This window comes from Propithecus coquereli, unplaced genomic scaffold (genome assembly GCF_000956105.1).
Source record: "Propithecus coquereli isolate 6110/MARCELLA unplaced genomic scaffold, Pcoq_1.0 Scaffold644, whole genome shotgun sequence".
Taxonomy (NCBI): domain Eukaryota; kingdom Metazoa; phylum Chordata; class Mammalia; order Primates; family Indriidae; genus Propithecus; species Propithecus coquereli.
The window spans coordinates 991,256-1,010,350 of record NW_012152441.1 but is presented as its reverse complement, the minus strand read 5'-3'; the positions used below and the strand labels follow the sequence as shown (position 1 = coordinate 1,010,350).

At 58.3% G+C, this 19,095-nt stretch overlaps 1 protein-coding gene across 1 annotated transcript; it reads right to left on the bottom strand.

Annotated features, from left to right (window-relative positions):
- Positions 1 to 455: 455 nt before the first annotated feature.
- CRYAA (crystallin, alpha A) lies at positions 456 to 3,577 on the bottom strand. Its single transcript, XM_012659972.1, has 3 exons — positions 3,294 to 3,577; positions 2,028 to 2,150; positions 456 to 927 (listed from the first exon to the last, which is right to left on the bottom strand). Exons 1-3 carry the CDS (start codon positions 3,480 to 3,482, stop codon positions 718 to 720), a joined length of 522 nt encoding a protein of 173 aa, XP_012515426.1. The 5' UTR covers positions 3,483 to 3,577; the 3' UTR covers positions 456 to 717.
- Positions 3,578 to 19,095: the final 15,518 nt, after the last annotated feature.

The following is a 19,095-nucleotide window of genomic DNA, read 5'->3' as shown; positions in this document are numbered from 1 at the left end:
CTCAGACGCTTCACCCCGAAAACCCCCTCCTTCCTGCAAAGCCAGGGTGGAGGGCGCACGTCAGCTGGGGAGAGGCCGCCCCTTCCCCCTCCTCCCCGGGCCGCCCCTGCGTCCCCCACCCTCTAGACCTCCCTGGTGGAAATGCACGACCAGACAGCAAGTTGCTTGTGTCACCTGCTCTTTATTGACTGCCACGGGCTGCACTCTCATGGGTGACCGGCGTCCCCGAGAGTGGCACTACACAGAGGAGAGTGGAGGAAGACGGTCTGAGAGAAGTGGGCAGCCGAGAGCCCAGGCACACAGGGGCCTCGGCACGGCCCCCCGGGCAGCGTGGGCAGGGCCCGCCGCGAGCAGAGGCCGCCCTGGGCGTCAAGACGCGCCCGGCAGATCTGGAACCCGGAGTCCTCCAGGGTGCTCGGCAGGGGGTCCTCTCGGGCGTGGGCACCGCCCCACCAGGCCTCTCAGCAAAGCCGAGGCTGCTGCACCCCGGGAGGCCCAGGCTGCTCGCTGAGGAAGTGTGAGGCGGCCACTCCCTGGCCGGTGTTGGGGTCGGGACACCCCGAGGACCTGAGCTCTCCCGGCCACTCTCTCAAACCCTCGTCCAACGGAGGAGGCGGGAAGGAAACGCGAAGGGAAGCGGAGGGAGACAAACGCCGCGCCGCGCTGCGCCCCCGGGGGTGAGCTGGGGCTGCGGGGGGCGGCCGGGCCGGGGCCTGCTTAGGACGAGGGCGCGGAGCTGGGCTTCTCCTCCCGCGACACGGGGATGGCTCGCTCGCTGTGGCCGGCGTCCAGGCCAGACGGGATCTTGGGGCCGGAGAACGTCAGCATGCCGTCCGCGGACAGGGAGCAGGACAACGCCGACTGGTCCACGTTGGAGGGCAGGCGGTAGCGGCGGTGGAACTCGCGGGAAATGTAGCCGTGGTCGTCCTGGGGAGGGGCACACGGTCAGAGGGGGCAGGGTGCGACCCCCTGGGATTCACGGGTTGCGCGTGCTCTCCCGAGCCCTGGTCTCAGCCTGGTCCGGGCTGTCCGGGAGCGAGGACCTTCCCCGGGGGCGACTATGGCCGCAGAGCTGGCTCTTCACCCTCCCAGGTCCCACTCCAAAACCGGGGGCGTCGTTCCGGCCCTGCCTGTGCCTGTCGGGTTTTCCCTTCCTGGGACCTGCACGGGCCGCTCAAGCCCAGGGTCTCTGCTGTCCAACCTGCGGGCAGCAAGCCACGCGGGCAGAACGCTGCCACCTGTGGTCGCCCTAAGCCACACTCAGCTCCCTGGTCCAACCTCCTCCTCCCTCGGTGTGGACCGAGAGCTGAGCGCTCCAGGGAGGACCTCCTGGGCTGTGCCGGCTACAACTGCTGGGGGAGCTTTACTCAGCCCACCTGAGAGCAGACGGCAGACAGGATGTGGTTTCACCCCCTCCTTCAGCCATTCAGAGAAGACCTCGGCCAGGAGAAACCACGACCTGGACTAGCGCTCCAGGCCCCAGCCCCTCTCCGCCTCTGCTGGCCCTTCCTGGCTGTGCCCGGGGCTCCCTCGACACCGCGGAGACCCGAGCAAGAGCCTGCGGCGGGCGTGACTGCCAGGGAGGAGCCCCTGCCCCACCGCCCTGTGCTCTCTGCGGGACCCGGGCAGCCCCTGGCCCTTCTCTTGCCTCAGCTCTGCCCCTTGGGATGACGAGGGCACTGGTCCCAAAGGGCTGCTGAGAAGTGACTGTGTCAATGCATGAAAAGCGCCTAGATGCCAGTAAACGTGGCTATGTGGTTGCCAGGGGCCGGCCTTCCAAGGTTTTATGTGAAAACATGTTGGCTCGGAGGCCTCCACCTGAGCGCTCCCATTTCCTGGGGTCCTGTCTAAGCCCACCCTGTCACCCAGTTGACCCAGAGGGACGTGGTAACAGCTGGACACAGTGGCCCAGTCGGGACCCCAACCCGGGTCCCTGAGCCGCGTCCAGAGCTGCCCGGCCCTGCGGGACGACAGTGAGCCACACGCGTGTTCTGCCCCCGTTTCCCTCCAGCCCGGTCTCAGCTCACCTGCCGCTCGTTGTGTTTGCCGTGGATCTCCACGAAGTCCTCCTGCACCTTCACGGTCAGGTCCTCCGGGGAGAAGTGCTTCACGTCGAGGAAGATGACGAACTTGTCCCGGTCGGATCGGACCTGAAACCCAAACGCTTGGTGTGGAGCCACCCACAAGGCTGCGGCCCGGGGAGGGAGCAGTCACCCGCCAGCCTCTCCCTTCCCCTGCTGCGTGGGCAAGTCCTGGGGCCTCTCACCCGGGTAGGGGCCTGACCCATCCCCACGCTCTCGGGGCCCAGCCCAGGCGCAGCTGCCCGCCAGCTGGTGATGGGGCAGCTGGTTTGAGTATGACCAGGCGGCTGGCTGCAGATGGCGGATGGTTATGGGCTGGCCGGCTGGTTACGGTTGGGGGCTGGTTGTGGGCTGGCTGGGTGGACTCAACCTTGGATAGAGTCACTGCCCTTGGCATCACCACGCCCACAGCGGCCCAGGAGCCAGTCTTTCGTCTTTTCCGTCCTGCAGCCTGCAGGGCGCTGAGCAGCCGCTGCCCACAGAGCCCTCCCGCCCCTGCCTCACGGCACTGGCTCAGCTTGCTCCCCGCTGGATGTCCCTGCACCAGCTCTGGGGGTCTCCTGCTTTTCAGGTGGTGGGTGGGACTTGCACCTCCAAAACTGTGGCCCCTGCACTGACCCCCCCGAGCCTCAGGAGGGGAGGCAGGGATGTTGCTGCCTCTCCTTTGGCCTTGGCGGGGCCACCTGGGGGAACTTGGTAAGAGCCACCATGTCTGCGGCCGTGCTGGGACAGCTGTCCGCTCTGGATCTCAGGGCAGCGGTCCCCACCCGCACCCGGGCTTCCTGGACTCGGGAGGGAAAGTGCAGAGAACAGCCGGACCCAGAGAGCTCCAGGTGGCCGTCACACTTGCCTTGCCGGGGTTGCTCTTGGGGTTTCCAGCATGTGGCTGGTGCATTACAAACCACATACGGGTCATGAGCTGACGGAGGAAAAGACAAGGGTGGGCTCGGGCTGACTCCTGCCAACCCCCCCGGCATGTGGGAGGCTGTGCCTCGTGGCCGTGTGGCCGCACAGGCGGTGCGCGGGCTCCCACCAGCCACTGCACGGTGGTGGCGGGGGCGGGGGAAGGCAGGCAGGAAAGTGGCTCTGTGGCCGTGGCCACCTGCTCCACGGAGCGAGGCAAGAGCCAGGGCAGCCAGGTGCCCCCCTCAGCTGTCCCTAACTCTCCTCCCTCTGCCCAGCAAGGAGAGGCCGGCGCCGGCCGCGCCTTACCTCGGAGACGCCGGAGTCCAGCACGGTGCGGAAGAGGGACTGGCGGTAGTAGGGGCTGATGGTGGACGACAGGAAGGGCAGCAGGTCGTACTCAAAGAGGCCCTCGCCGAAGAACTGGTCGAACAGCCGGCTGGGGTAGAAGGGGCCCAGCGGGCGCTTGAACCAGGGGTGCTGGATGGTGACGTCCATGTTCAGCTTCGGCACCGCGGGGACCTGGAGGCTGCAGGGGAGTCAGGCAGGGGCCTCTGGGCAGCGCAGTGGAGAGCGGGGCCCGAGCCCTGCCTATATACGCCGCCGGCAGAATGGAGGCATTAAGGGATTTCTCTGGAAAGGCATGAGCTCACGGGGGAGGCTGCCCCGTCAGCAGAAACGTGCTGGGCCGGGCGCTGCCCCCAGCCCCGGGAGGCGCTGTGCTGACGGCCACAGGGCCTGGGCTCGGCTCAGGGCCACCAGGAGGGCAGACGTCCCCAAGGAGGAGTTCTGTGCCCCACACTGGCCTGGTGGACGGCGGAGCTTCTCGGAGCTTCTCGTCTCCCACGTGCTGGGCAGGGGCACGACCTGCCGCAGACGGCGCCAGTTCCTTGCGCAGCCTGTCCTGTGTGGTCCTCACGGCCACCCTGGGAGGGGGCTCATACCCGTTTCACATATGAAGAAACTGAGGCACAGGGGTCAGACAAGTAGTCCCCAAATCTCACAGCTCCTAGGTGAGAGTGCACTGTTTCTCCAGAACAGGGCGCCCGGCCCCTGCTCACTGTTGGTGGCAATCGTGCGCACTCGCTGAGTTCCCGGGGAAGACGGAAAGACAGAGAAGACACGGAAAGGTGCTCGTCCTCCGGGGTCTGTGTGCCCCCGACAGGGTGGGAGACTGGCTTCCTCTGCGCAAACGGGACCCCCAGGCGTGGGCTTTCCTCTGCGCGGCTCCCCTGATGCCTCCCCGGGGTGACCCCCCTGGGTGCTCAGCCGGCGGCGACGTGTCCACCTCGTCCGTGCGGTCCTGTCGAAGGCAGGCCTGGCGGTGACCTTGCCCCCGATCTGCGGCCCTCGTCCAGTACTGCCAAGTGTCGGGGTACCCCCAGTGTAAAGGCTTTTGATATTTTTCGGGAAATTGATCTTTGGGGAGCATTACGCCTCCCACCGCAGCACAAGCAGGGCGCACAGTCCACACTGTGAGAAGCTCCCACTCCTCCTCTGCCTCCCCCGTCCTGCCTCCCCCGGTCCTGCCTCCCCTCTTCCTGCCTCCCCACTCCTGCCTCTCCCCTGCCTCCCCCCTCCTCCCTCCCGTCCTGCCTCCTCCCTCCTGCCTCCCCCCTCCTGCCTCCCCCATCCTGCCTCCCCTTGTCCTGCCTCCCCCCATCCTGCTTCGGCTCCTAGCTCTGTCCAGTTCACGTCTGTGCAGAACACACGCCCCGGAGCATCCGGGATCCCTGCAAGTGGACCTGCGGTGCCGCGGGGACAGACTCCCCCGAGCACGAGGAGGGCTGACCCTGAGCCGTCCCAGGTGCACGTGCTGCGCAGTGGGGGTTTCGGAGCACTCCCCGCTCTCTGGCCGGACACTTCCCGCATCGGAAGGTCAGCTGTGCACACGGCACTTCCCAGGTGGGAAGGGCCCGAAAGAACTTGAAATGACAACCTTCGCCCTGCAAACCTGCCATACCGAGAAGCGACGCCCAGGTGTCGGCGACGCGTGCCAGACCAGGGCGCAGACAGCAAGCACTGGGGAGTGGCCCCAGGCCCACCACCCTGTGGTTCCCCGGAGTCGCCCTCCGGGCAGCTCCCCGCGGCACCCCCGCTTTGTAGGCCAGCAAAGTGGGCTGAGGAAGGTGCAGCCGGGCGCCCAGGTCACTCGGCCTGGAAGACGGGGAGGGGACTCCAGGCCGTCTGTCCAGGCGGGGTCGACATCCGGGCTGTGGCAGGGGCTGGCAGAGCAGTGCCGGCCACCCACTCCTGGGCCACGGGGAAGGAGGAAGGGGCCGTTTGGATGGAAGCCGTGTCCCCCGTGGGGAGGTCCAGCCAGGCCAGGCATGGTCTGTACCGGGCAGAGTCATGCTGGAACTTCAGTTGTGTTCATCCTCTCTTTATTTAAAATTTTGATATTTTGTTCACTACAGATTTTTTGCATTCATTTTTACTTTTTTAAACATTGTGTTAAAATATTATTTCTCTCAATGGCTGTGGTTTTTGGCACCCCCTGACGTTTGGCACGGAGGGGACAGCCTCACTGTCCTGGGCCCTGCCCAGGATTGGTCGGACAGGCCGGGGCAGGGTGGCGCTGCAGCCTGGGGAGGTTGCTGGGGGGAGGGGATCCTTCAGACACGGCGCTCACACCCGTGTCCCTGCCCCCAGGAGGATGGAGCCCCGTGGGCTGTGGGACACTGAGGCACCTGCCGCAGGGCTGCCCGGGGCCAGGGTGGCCCGCAGAGCTACCCGGAGCCCTGAAGGCCCGGACGCGGGCAGCTCAGGGGCCACGTCCTTCCTGGGTTTCGGGTGCTGCATTAGTGTCTGGCTGCTGCTGTGCAAGTCACAAATGTGATGGCTTAAAACACAAATGTATCGTCTCAGAGTTCTGGAGGCCAGAAGTCTGAACCGCGTCTCACTAAATGAAAATCAGGTGCTGGCCGGGCTGGTTCCTCCTGGAGGCCCAGGAGAGAGTCCGACTCCTCCCCTTGGGCAGTAGTGGTGGCGTCTTTGCCCCATCGCGTCCCTCCGTGGTCACTCTCCTGCCCCTCTTACGAGGACCCCTGAGCGCACACGGGCCCGCCTGGATGAGCCGGGCTGGCTGTCTTCATTCAGGAACCTTAACTCCCATGTTCTGTAGGTGACACATTCCCAGGTTACGTGTGAGGAAAGGCTGTCCAGGACGCTTCCCGGCCGTGGCCCCGCAGCTCACAGAAGGGCCAGCGGTAACGGTCAACCCAGCTCACGCCACTCCACTGTGCGACCTAATTCAACCTGAAGCAGGTCCGTCGCCTGAGCCCTTCCTGTCCTACCTCCCGTGCGCCCACCTCTCCCACCGCCAAGGTGACACAAGCAACACTGGCCGGCGCTGGCCGAGTCCTGCGTACACGACACACGGTTGTAAGCAAAGTCCCTGCCTTTGTGGGGCTGACGTTCTAGCGGGTAGAGGCAGCAGCAAAGGGTACATGTGTGCTCAAGGAGGCGCAGCGAGACCCTCGCAGAGGGCAAGGCAGGAGCAGGGTGGGAAGCGACGGGGTCTCTCCCCAGCACGTGCGCGTCCCGCCTCCGCAGAGCCCGCCCCACCCACCTGGGCTCTGGGGAAACAAGCCCCTCTTGCTCGGGCTGGGTTCCCACTAGAATTCATGCTGCAGAGGCCGCTTCAAAGCCACAGTGCGGGGCCATGGGTGAGGGGTGTCGGCCGCTGTGCTGAGGACGGTGGCATCTGTGCAGGAACAAACACAGCCAACGGGAGCCAGCGTCCCCGTTGCAACTCCCAGGCCCCGTCAGCACAAACAGGCTCCCCTTTTGTGGGCCGCGTTCTAGCAATTGCTGCATTAATAAAAACACGGCTGATGCTCGAGGGAGTGGTGTTCTAGAAAGCTGCTGCGGGCACCGACTGACTCCTGTGAACACAGAACTGTGTTCCTGGGGGTTACAGGGTTGCGCTCTCCCCGCGAGCCTCTGATCACACCATTGTCACCAACGATCAACATGGAACCTTGTGCTCTGTGTTTCGCCTAGAGATGCCTGTTTAATGTGTTGCTGGTTTGCCGACACTGAGCCCCCAGCGCCAGCGCCGTACCCGGCCTGAACGGAGCTCTCCCAGCGCTCGCGCTTTCTCCGGGAGACCCTTCGCGGCCTCTCGTGCTCTGGACACCCCACGGCACCTCCACACTGTGCCTGGCGGCATCTGAAATGCCAAAATTACCAACCAAACACACAAAAAATACCCAGAAAATGATGCTACATAAACCTCGAAAAGGACACTTGTTTGCAGCACGAGAGCTGAAACGAGAAGGCAGAGTGCTGCCTTGTGCCCTGCGCCGGGATCATGTGTGTCACGAGACAAATTTTTCGGCACTCTGCACGTGTCTGTGAATGGCTGTGCCAGCTCCGCAAATGTTGACGTCGGGGTTACAAATAAATTTGACCGGGTTGGGGCTGCGTGCTAGCTGTGTCTCCCAAAATTCATATGATGAAGCCCTAACCCCCAGTGCCTTAGAATGCGACTATTTGAAGATAAGGCCTCTAAAGAGACAATTAAGGTGAATTGAGGTCACAGGGGTGGGCCCCGATCCAATGTGATTGGTGCCCTTACAAGAAGAGGAGATTTGGGCGCACCGAGGACAGCAGGGAAGGGCGCGCAGAGGGAGTGAGGAGACCCGTCCACACGCCGGGGAGGCAGGGTCAGAGGAACCAGCCCGGACTGATCCTAGACATCCAGCCTCCGGGACTGTGAGGCAATGAACGCCTGTTGTTGGGGCCGCCGCACCTGCGGTGAGTTGTCGCGGGGGCCGAGCGGACTAGCGCAGCAGGTGAATTCACACATCTGGGGCACTCAAGTAATGAGCAGTGACTGTATTTACGTAACCTTCAAACAAGCGCAATTTCATTTCTCATCCTTCCACTCACCACGCGGAAATCGTGCAGAACTCCCACGTAGGCAGTTGCTCCCGACAGCGTGGCGGGACTGCGTGCATTTGTGCGGAGCAGGCTTTGGAGGTCGGGGACGGGCAGGCTCATGGGAGCGGGGAGGTGAGGTTCTCATCTGCAGCCCCGGGGCTGGGGGGTTCCAGGGCCTGATGGATTTCTGTGCCTAAACAGGACAGTTCACATAAACCTCACGGAGAAACAAACTGCAGTTATTTCGATTCTGTCATCCTATGTGACCTCTTGGTGCTTTAATTTCTTGTTTAAAATTTAAAACTGTGAAACCGAGTGCAAGCGGAGGAGTAGCATTTGAGTGCACAGGTGCGCTCAGGCATGAAGTCAGTCACTGAATTAGAATAACGACTTTATAATTGAAACGTATCCTTCTTTCTGTTCATTGCTTTAAAGAACAATCAGGAAAACCATGACTGTCCGTGATGATGACATGATCATATTGAAAATAACTTTGTTTATGGAGGATGGAGCGTTCAAAAATGTGATCTGCTCTGGGTGTCACGTGTGACAGGTCTGCCCTCAGCCCGGGAGTTCTCAAGCTTCGTGCCGGCATCCCAGCAGCTTCTGGCAGCCCTGCAAGAGTGCGCTGAGCCCCGAGGTTGCTGGGGCAGACCCGGAGCCCTTGGGCTCTGATCTCAGCCCTGTCTGAGCCCAAGGCTGCAACCCGCCTCGCCACTAACAACTCTGGGGCCCGGGGTAGAGACGATGCTGGAGCCAAGAGTCCACTCCAGGATGTCAGATGGGTGGGTGCCATTCTGCCTGGGCCCCCGGCCACCTCCCGGTGGTGCAGGGCCACCTGGGACCAGCCCCTGCCCCGCCTGCAGCAGCACGGTCCCTCCCCCAGCCCTGGCACTCAGGCCACTGGGCTGGTCTGGTCCGTGTCAGGGGAAGGGCGCCCGTGTGAGAGGAGGGCCAACGGAGAGATCCATCCAGCTGGCCCAAGGCCGCCTCCAGATGGACATCAGGATCCCCCTGGAAGCCTGACACGGAAGCCCAGGGATGTGTCTGACTCCCGGGCCAGGTCTGGGCAGGGCAACAGCAGGGACTGCCCTGCAGCCTCTCACCTGGGGGGACAGGGAGGAGGCTGCCAGCCCAGGCACCACAGGTTGCCAAGTGAGGGGCCCAGGCAGCCACTGGGGCCTGTGTGAACACGGTGACCCTTGGCACGGGTGGCCACTCCTCACTGGACGTCCCTGGCCCTTTTCCCAGCTCCCAACTCCGGCCTCCTGCAGAATCACCGTCCCCTCGGCCTGTGCCCTGGACCAAGAGTCCAGGGAGAGCGTGACCAGCCCCGAGGGCAGCCCTGCCGGCGTGGACCCACCTTGGGTTGAAGCAGGGGAGCCGCAAAGCCAGCAGCCTCCTGAGAAGGCCGAGGGTGGGCAGCCACTGCGGAGGCCACGAGGTGACCCAGGTGCCGCCCAGGGAGCCTGCGCCCCGCCCTGGGTCTTGGTGACCCTGGGGTAAGCCGTCCACCCCGAGTGCAGCCCACGGCAGCCCCGTGCAGACCTCGATCCCCAGCCCATCCCGGGAAGGGGCCGCTGCTGTTAGGGTCACTCCTGACCAAGAGGGACAGGGCAGGCCTCGAGTGTGGGCAGCACCTGGGAGTCCTGGGGGTGGGCAACGGGGCGACCCCGAAGGGCCCAGCAGGACGGAGGCATGGGTGTGAGGCAGGACCCAGACTGGGCTTGGCAGTGTGCGTGGTATGTGTGATGTGTGGTGTGTGTGTTTTTGTGCAGTGTGCGTGGTATGTGTGATGTGTGGTGTGTGTGTTTTTGTGTGGTGTGTGTGGGGTGTGTGTGGCGTGTGGGGTGTGTGTGTGTTTGGGGGAGCGTAAGCCACATCTCTGGGATCATTTTTCCCTGATGTCTCTAAAACGGGCTCTGTACGGACCCTGTTGCGCTGCCGCAGGCAGGAAATGGGGCCTCAGCGGCTGCTCCTCCACCATCCCCTCTGTCCCCTCTGCATTGTCTCCCACCAGCCTAATCCTGCTCTCAGCAGTTTGCGATGTGCCGCGCCAGCACGGCCTGCGCCAGCCCCGCTCACAAAGGCCGCGGCTCCCCCGCTGCCCCAGCCCAGCAGTCTGGGCGCACAAAGCCGGCGCTGCATTTTCCACTCCAGAGCGCGGGGCGCACACAAATCGCCCGTGCAGGCAGATGGGCATTGTGGTGGCTCAGTGGGGAATGTGCCGGGCTAAGCCTGGCTGTCCTGGGGTCAGCAGGTCAGGCGGACGGTCCATCAGAGCGCCGGCCCCTCCCGACAGCAGGAGAGCATCTGCACCCCAGCCCCTGCCAGCACTGGCCACGGGTGCCCTCCACGCACCTAGAGGTGCCGGTTAAGTCGGGAGGGATCCTCTTTTCAGGGTTTGGAGACGATTCTGCCCCACAACACGCAGTGGGAGCTCACGACCTGCCAGACGTGTGGGGTCGTGGACGTGGCAACAGCGCGGGCCGCCCCGCCCGCCTCCTGCCACGGCAGTAAAGTGCTATTTCATTGAGTTTATCTTTATGACAAAAATTTTTACACATTCTAAAAGGTAGAGAAAAGGATACAATGAACCCTCCATATGCTCATCAGCCAGATTCAACAATTATGAAGATTCTGCCCCATTTCCTGCTTCTCTTTGTTTTTTCTTTCCTGAACTTTAAAGCGAATCCCAGACACCCCGGCACTGCACCCCACATCCTGCAGGCACTTCTCTCACAAATGCGACATTCCGTTACATCAGCACGAATTCTGTTTGCACTCGACAGGATTGATAACAGTTTCTCGGTATAAAACCCAGTCCCTCGCGCAGTGTTCCTAATTGTCTCACATGTGTCCTTCTACAGTTGATTCGTTAGAATCATGACCCCCAAGAACCTGATCACTGCTCTGGTTGTTTCGTAGATAGGCGGTTTCTAGATGTTTTTCTGCGTTATTGGAAAGGTCATGGGTGCTTTTCCCCTTTGCTCTGTTAAAAAATAGTGAGCTATATGCCCTACTTGTCTAATTCCTAGAACACCACGCTGGGGCAGGGCCGGCGTTAAGACTTTATTGGGAGGTGTGACCAGAAGCCGGGAGGGCAGGGTGAGGGGAGCAGACGCCCTGCACCAGGGCTCCAGCCAGGATGTGTCCTTCGGGGACCCTCTGGGCAGCCGCCGGGAGGCGAGGCAGAGCCCTGCAGACACAGGCAGGTCAGCTCCTGGGGCGTGAGGTGGACATGGGTGCAGGTGCTGAGTGACGCTTAGGATTCTGCATAAATCCTGCTCCGAGCTCACCTGCTCTGAGCTCACAGGCGTGTCACACTTCTCTCTCGTACGGTCCTTACCTGGTTTGATACCAAGGTCATGACTGCCTCAAAAAATGGGGGGCGACAGTGTGGTTTCTGTTTTTCTAGTCTTTGGAAGAGTTTCTATGAAATTGAAACTATTCTTACATGTTGGTAAAACTCATCTGTAAACATCTGGGCCTGTTGTTTTCTATTTGGGGACATTTTTCCCACTGATTCCATTTTTTTTCATGGTTATAGGACTTCTTATTTTCTATTTTTTTCCTAAGCCAGTTTTGGCAAGTCGTAGTTTTCCTTTTTTATTATTGTTTTTAGGAAATACTACTTTGTGTGTGCATTCAACTTGCGGGCATGTGGCGGCTGCCTGCGTGCGCTGGGCCCGTTGTGGTCCCGTGAGCACGTGGGCCCGGGCTGGGTTCTCTTTCTCGTCCTGCTCCTGTTGTCTCACCTTCCTTCGTCCTGGAGTGTTCGGGGAGGCGTACCAGTTTTATCAGATTTGTCAAGAATTTTGGCTCTGTTGAGCCTCTCTATAGTATGTCGTTTTTAGTTCATTCATTTCTGCTCATATCTTTACTGTTTTCTCTCCTCTGTGTTTTATGGATTTGTTCTGGTTTTGTCCTGATTTTCTGAGCTCGCACATGGCTACTTGGGTGCGAGCAGACGGGCGTCTCCCCTCCTGCCGCAGACCCTGGCTGGACGGTGTTGAGACAACAGGAGGAGCACGTGGAACTCACCTCCACGTTCTAAGAGCTGAAGGAGACCCCGCTGCAGGTGGATGTGTGGCTGTGCCCAAGCAGCCCCCCAGCGAGGGACACTGAGTGGGTCTCCGTGGGGGCTATTATAAATAACATCACCATAACTGCCTCTTCACACACGTCTCTGTGCGCGTATTTCCACAAATCAAATTCCCAGAAGTGAAACTGCTGAATCAGATAATCAAATTGCAGTGTAAATGAGAACCACAGTTCCTTCCTAACTCTCCCCACAGATTCATAAACGAGGATGTAAAATGATCAAGTATAATGCTTCTATCCTCTCCTTCCCCTCTGGGAAATCACACAAGTGAATTTCTCTAAATCGAGTTAGGTAAGCATGAAGAATCCTTCACACGTTGAAATAGATGAGATTATCTACAACTCTTTTTGTGTGTGTATCCAAGATGTTCCCTCCCTATTGGAAGGAAAAAAGAAAAACAACCCGCTGGTGGCCACAGTGCAGAGATGCAGCCTTCATCCTGCTCCGGCCGCTGCCCCGGTGACACGGTGCCAGGCGCTGAGGTCTTCAACCCTCCTAGGACACAGATTAGGGATACGGGAGCAAACAAGGCATTTTACCATTGTAGCTTGGGTGTCTCAGAAACCAAGGGCTGACCTCCACGGCCGGGAGCGCTGGGGGTGGTCTGGTGGAGGAGGGTCCCACATCAGTGTCTGCACATCCATGAGTCTGGACACAGAAATTCAGCTGAGCACCATCTCATTCGCATTTCCATCCCCCCGGACTGATGCACAGACCATGTTGTGTTGTTCTGTTGAGATAGGGTCTCACTGTGTTGCCCAGACTGGTCTCCATCTCCTGGCCGCAAGCGATCCTCCCACCTCGGCCTCCCAGAGTGCTGGGATTTCGGGCGTGAGCCTCCGCACCCCGCCCCGACTATTTCAGTAAATCCATTCGTGGGTGAATAGATTTTTTTAATTTCCTTGTTCTGAGTCTACATTCACCACTGCCCTCCCATGAGACCTGGACAAAAAGGAAGAGAAAGTCCTGGCCAGATGGACACCGCCAGGCGGTCACTCGGTCTCCAATCCAGGACTGTCACTCTGTTTTTGCCCACCTCCCCCCACCCTTGGGGGTTGTTTGACCAGGGCCACCAGCACCTCCATCTGGCCAGTCAGAGGCTTCTGGAACCCCTCACTCACGGCACCTTCTGTGTTTCTAACTTGGAAAGCGCCAGGTCCCGTCATTCCAGAATGGAATAGTCCTTTAAGTTTGCGTATAGAACCTCAGAGCTGGAAGGAAGCAGGAGACCCAGACCAAATTTGACCAAGGTTCCATTTCTGTTTTTTTGAGACCGTCTCACTCTGTCACCCAGGCTAGAGTGCAGTGGTGTCATCACAACTCACTGCAGCCTCCAACTCCTGGGCTCAAGCGATCCTCCTGCCTCAGCCCCTGAGTAGCCAGGACTACAGGTGCGCGCCACTACACTTGGCTAATTTTTCTATTTTTAGTAGAGACTGGGTCTCACTCTTGCTCAGACAGGTCTTGAACTCCTGAGCTCAAGCGATCCTCCCGCTTCGGCCTCCCAGAGTGCTGGGGTTATAGGCGTGAGCCACCGCACCCGGCCAGTCAAGGTTCCATTTCGAGACTCTGTCAGGGATAGAGACTTCCTGCCCACTGCCGTTCTCCGCTCTTTCCATTCTCCTACACAGGTGGTTAATCCCTCTGAGCCTCAGTTTCCCCGACTATACAATGGCGATGAAAGGAATAATAACTCACCTAAATATCACTACGGCTGCCTGAGGCAGAACAACTGATTCTGTGGTTTATAGAGGAGGAAGCTGAGGCAAAGAGAGGCTGAGGAATTCGACCTCTGAGGCTCAAGGTCGCACCCAGACTGCAGTGGAGCTGGAGCTGGATGGAGGCAGCTGGCTCCTTCGCTCACCCAATAAAAATTCGTAAAGTCTACAGTAATCATGCAAATGCCCTACGATAAACGACGCGACAGAGAGCGCCCAGCGAGCCCCCATACTCGTGATTGCGCCTGCAATGCGGGTGCTGGGAGGCGCTACTGGAAGCTTTTGCTTTGCAATATTTATTCCCTGATCCCACCACCACCACTATGACTGCTGTCACTCACTGATTTACCAGAAAATGGGTGAATAATTATCTTACTTGCTTTTATTAATCTTTCTTAAATACAGGTCTAGCTCGCATTTACTTCAATGTTTAGTGTTAGAGGTGTTTTGGGTCTTTATTGGGAAGTCGTTGCTGTTTTTGTGACCAGAAACACGCTGCAGGGGCTTGAGTCTTGCTTATGTCAATTAGCCTGTGGTGAGATTGGTCTCCTTACCCGTCATCGCACTGAAAGTCACAGTTTCCAAGAACCTGTGACAGCCACGAGGACTTACTGCATGCCATTCTCTGTTCAAAAGAAATTACAGTAGCGACCCGCAGGCCCCGTTTCCGAGGGGCTGTGATGGCTGGAGCCGGAGCCGGCCTCAGGCCAGGACATCACAAAGGAACCTCCACATCCCCAAGTCAGTCTCCTCTCCAGTGCTTGTTCCCTGTCCAGTGTGTACCCCTAGGAAGCACCAATGTCCCCGACTCAGTCATCCTAATAACCATCTCTGCGGTTGTGGAAGCAGAGCTGGACTGACCCTTCCCGCTGCCTAAGAGCGGGAGACTCGCGCCATCTAGTGTCCGCTGTGGCAGCAAGTTCTGAGCTGCTGTTTCTGCGGTGGGAAGACAGTTCTTTCAAAGACACAACCCGAAGAAAGCAAAAGTCTTTGAAATACACAAACTCCGTCCATGACTACTGCCTGATCAGCACGCTCGCAACCCTCCCGCCGCTTGCAAGATTTGGCACGTCTGGCACCAGCTTCCAATAGCTGCCAAACCAAAATGACTTGAAGACAAGGGTCACCAAATTACAAAAGCACGTCCCATTTCATGCAGAAATTCCACTTTCAGAAACGTGTTCTACAAATACACAGCCGCACACGCACTCATGCGGAGTAACCTCTACACGAGGTTCCTTGTCGCGGCCGTGTTTGTGTCGGTGAGCAATGGACGCTATCTACACACGCGTCCGTGGAGAGTAGTCTAGCAGATTGTGCCGTGGGAAGAGTCTGCAGCCATCAAAAAAATAAGACAATTTGCTCACCCATGTTCACAACAGCACTCCTCACAGCAGCCAAATGGCGGAAATAACCCAGATGTCCGTGGACAGGTAAGTGGATAAACAAAATGGGGTCTGCACACACAACAGAACATGATCCAACCTTAAAAAGGAAGGAAATTCTGACGCAACAGAATTCTGAGTGAAATGAGCCAGACATAACGGACAAAGAGGACATGATTCCACCTGTACGAGTTTCTTAGAGTCAAAACCAGAGACAGACAGGACAACGGTGGGCGCCAGGGGCCGGGGAGGGGACGGGGAGTCAGCGTTTAACGGGGACAGAGTTTTAGTTGTGCAAGTTGAAAGAGTTCTGGAGACGGCTGGTGGTGACGGTTGCACAAAAACGTGACTGTGCTTCGTGCCACTGAACTGCACACTTAGAAATGATTGAAATGGTAAATTTTGCGTTATGTATATTTTACCACAATTAAAAAATGAGGAAATTTGTTATGTTGTGATATGGAAACGTCTCCAAGTCATTACATAAAAATAAGGTAGAGGACAATGTATGGTACGCTAACATTTATACCAAAACAGGACATACGTGTGTAACTGCTGTAGCTGCATAAAATGTCTCTAGGACCCACGTCAAACTGGTAACGCTGCTGCTCTTGGTGAGGGCGGGGCACGGAACCCAGGAGGACTCCTTGCTTTTTGATTTTGAGCCTTTAGAATGTGTTAACCTCACATAAAGTAATTAAAGTGGAACAGCAAAGGCTAAAGCCCTCATGGAAAGCCATGGCATGAGCTGCCTGTGTGTGCAGACCCCCGTTGCCGGAAAGAAAGGTGACCCGCACGGGCCCCAGGTGCAGATCTGCTACAGACTGAATGTCTGTATCCCCCAGATTCATGTGTGAAGACTGCGACCCCCAGTGGGATGGTTCAGGAGGCGAGGACTCTGGGAGGTTATCAGGCCATGAGGGTGAGGCCCTCGGGATGGGATCAGTGCCCTCACGAGAAGGGACACAGAGCTTGCTTCCTCTCTCTGCCGCTCCTCTCCCCCACTACGTGCAGACACAATGAGAAGGCAGCCATCTGCAAACCAGGAAGAGAGCCCTCACCAGGAGCGGGATCTGCCAGCACCTTGATCTTGGGCTTCCAGCCCAGAACTATGAGAAATAAACTTCCGTTGTTTACGCCGCCTGTGGCCGGCATTTGTCACAGCAGCCCACGCTGAATGAGATAAGACCTTAAGCCTTCGTGAGGCTCTAACTACATGGTCTTATTAATTACAGATGCTTATAAAAGAAAACACGAATTTTGTTTTACCGAGAATCACTTGTTACATGATTGTCCTGAGAGGCGTCTTGATAACCGATCGTATGTGATGACATTGGAGCATGGTTCCACAGGCCAGGCGGGGTGGCTGCGTTCTGCATCACGGATCGCAGAATTGGGGTTTGAGGGGGGACCTCAGGAATCTCCTCGCCCAACCCAACTTGAGGGATCAGCAAACCAGGGCCCAGACTGAGGAGGTGACGCTGAAGTCCCTCGGCTGAGCCAGCCCACACTCGGCCCTCACGGCACACGCCTGCACTCCGCCCTGCGCCAGCCTCCGCGAACCCGACCCCGACGGCACCCAGTGGGGCAGGCACACTGATTGTCTCAGTCTGTTTTCTGTTGCTTGTAACAGAATGCCTGAAACTGGGTGACTTATAAAGAAAAGGAGTTTATTTCTTACAATTATGGAGGCTGAGCAGTCCACGGTTGAGGGGCTGCATCTGGGGAGAGCCTTCTGGAGAAGGGGCTGAGCGAGCTAACGTGCCAGCTCGGGTCCCCTCCCATGATAGCCCGTCAACCCAGTAACCCACGAACGGGTTAGTGCGTTCACAAGGATGGAGCCCTCGCAGCCCAGCTCCTCTTAAAGGCCCCCTCTCAACACTGCCACACGAGGGACCCAGTTTCAATATGAGTTTCAGGAGGGACATTCAAGCCGTAGCACTTACTATCATTGTACAAACAGGGAGACCGACCTTGAGAGATTAACTGTCTTGCCCAAAGTCTCAAGCTCTTTCCGCGGTGGAGCCAGGATTACGCCTGGGTCTGGAGGTTCCAGAATCCAGGGCCTGAGCCATTGTGTCCTGACGCTTCACACGAAGTCCATCCGCCTATACGGGCGAGAAACCGGCAAACCCGACACGAGCCGCTGACCACCCCACCCCGTGATACCCAGGCACTTGGACCAGACGCCTCCTGCTCCCCCACCCTCCACATCCGACCCCCAGCAAGGCCCTGCACCGGCCCCTCCATGTCCTCCGCACCGCACTGCCCGGCCTCCACCCGGCCACACTCTTCCCTGTCCCGGGATCACCCTCCCCTGTCGCCCCTCTGCTCTCTCGCCCCCAGCACCCCAAGCTCGACTTTTGTTAAGGCAACTTCATTGAGATATGGTTCACATACCACAGAATTCACCCTCTTAAAGTGTACAATTCAGCGATTTTTACCAATTCACAAAATTGTTCTTCCATCACCGCTATCAAATTCTGTAACGTTTTCATCACTCCGAAAGTAAACCCGACGCATCAGCAAGCCCTCCATCCTGCCCTCGCCTGGCCCCGGGCCGCCACTCATCCCTTTTCCGTCTCTGTAGGATTTGCCTATCCTGATATTTCATGGAAATGGAATCGCAGAACACGTGGTCTCGTGTGTGTGGCTTCGTTCATGCAGCATGATGTTTTGTGAAAGTTGCAGACGCCAAGGTGAAATCATTCGTCAGACCCGACACAACAGGGCTGAGAAGGCCACAGAAGAGGTGGCTCGTGCTTACGTGTCTGGGGTAAGAGCTGTGGCCAAGGACTTTCTAAACCCTGTCTCTCCTTAACATCTCCGGCTTTGAGAAGGTTTGTCCCCGACATCCTCCGGGACGGCAGTAGTCCAGAGATGCCCCGGGAAGAACCCCTGTCGACGGCATCGCCACCAGTGCGCTGACCGCGACGCTGGCTTTGAGCGTCTGGACCCCACGGCCCTCTGCGCGCTGACGGAAATCTCTTTCTGCTAATAAGAGCTCCCCTTCCCCCTTCCCTAGCGAAGGCACTAGCGGCTTGCCGCGTCACGCACTCCAGATCATAACCCTCACGTCTATTCCCGAGCAAACACAGCATATCTAGAGATAATTTTCTCCAGTTTCTATTTTCTAGGTGCATCCATGTTGTAGCACGTGTCAGCGCCTCAGTTCTTTTCAGGCCTGGATACTGTTCCACTGTATGGGGGGACCACAGTTTGCTTCTCCATCCGTCAGTCGAGGAACTTGGGCTGTGTCCACCTTCTGGCTCCTGCGACTAACGCTACTGGGAATATTCTTGCACACGTTTGCATGGACGTATGTCATGCTCTACTTTTGACTATTGAAAGCAAGAATCAGAACTCAATTCTGCCCTTGTTCAAACCCCCCGTGGTGTCCTTAGAAAGGTCCTAGGATGACATCATTCTCCATGTCACGGCCCACGTGATCTGGCCCAGGAGCCCTCCCCAGACTTTCCAGCACCCCCCACTCCTCCCATAGGGTGCTCCTCCCCCAGCCCCAGCCTTTGCTCACTCCCAAGTCCTTACCCCTTTTCAGTGTCGGCCCCAATATCACAGCCTCAGACACCTGATCACCCGGGCCGCTGAGCCTTCCAAATGCTCCTTCATCCTCCGCATCTCTCAGCACGGTCTGAAATTAGCTCAGTCTGTTTCCTGTGTGTTTCCTCCCTCCCCCGAACCTGGGCTCCCTGAGGACGGGGACCTGGTCTTATTTGCCCTGGTATCCCCAGTGCCCCAGGCAGCACCCGTTCCCAGGAGAAGCTTGAGAAACACACGATGAACAAATAACGAAAGGCAGTGGCCAGAGTTTCGTTTCATAAAGCTTTGACCTTTACAAAACCCTGCTGTGCCTCCGCAATCACGCCTGGTGTGTTTGTGGGGTTCCGCTTGTTTGGCTGGTTGGTGGATATTGATTTTTGGTTTTTATCCTGTGTCATCTGAGACATCTGCCCTTTCACACAGGAAGGTGAGTTCTCCTTCCTTAGGGCTGCAAG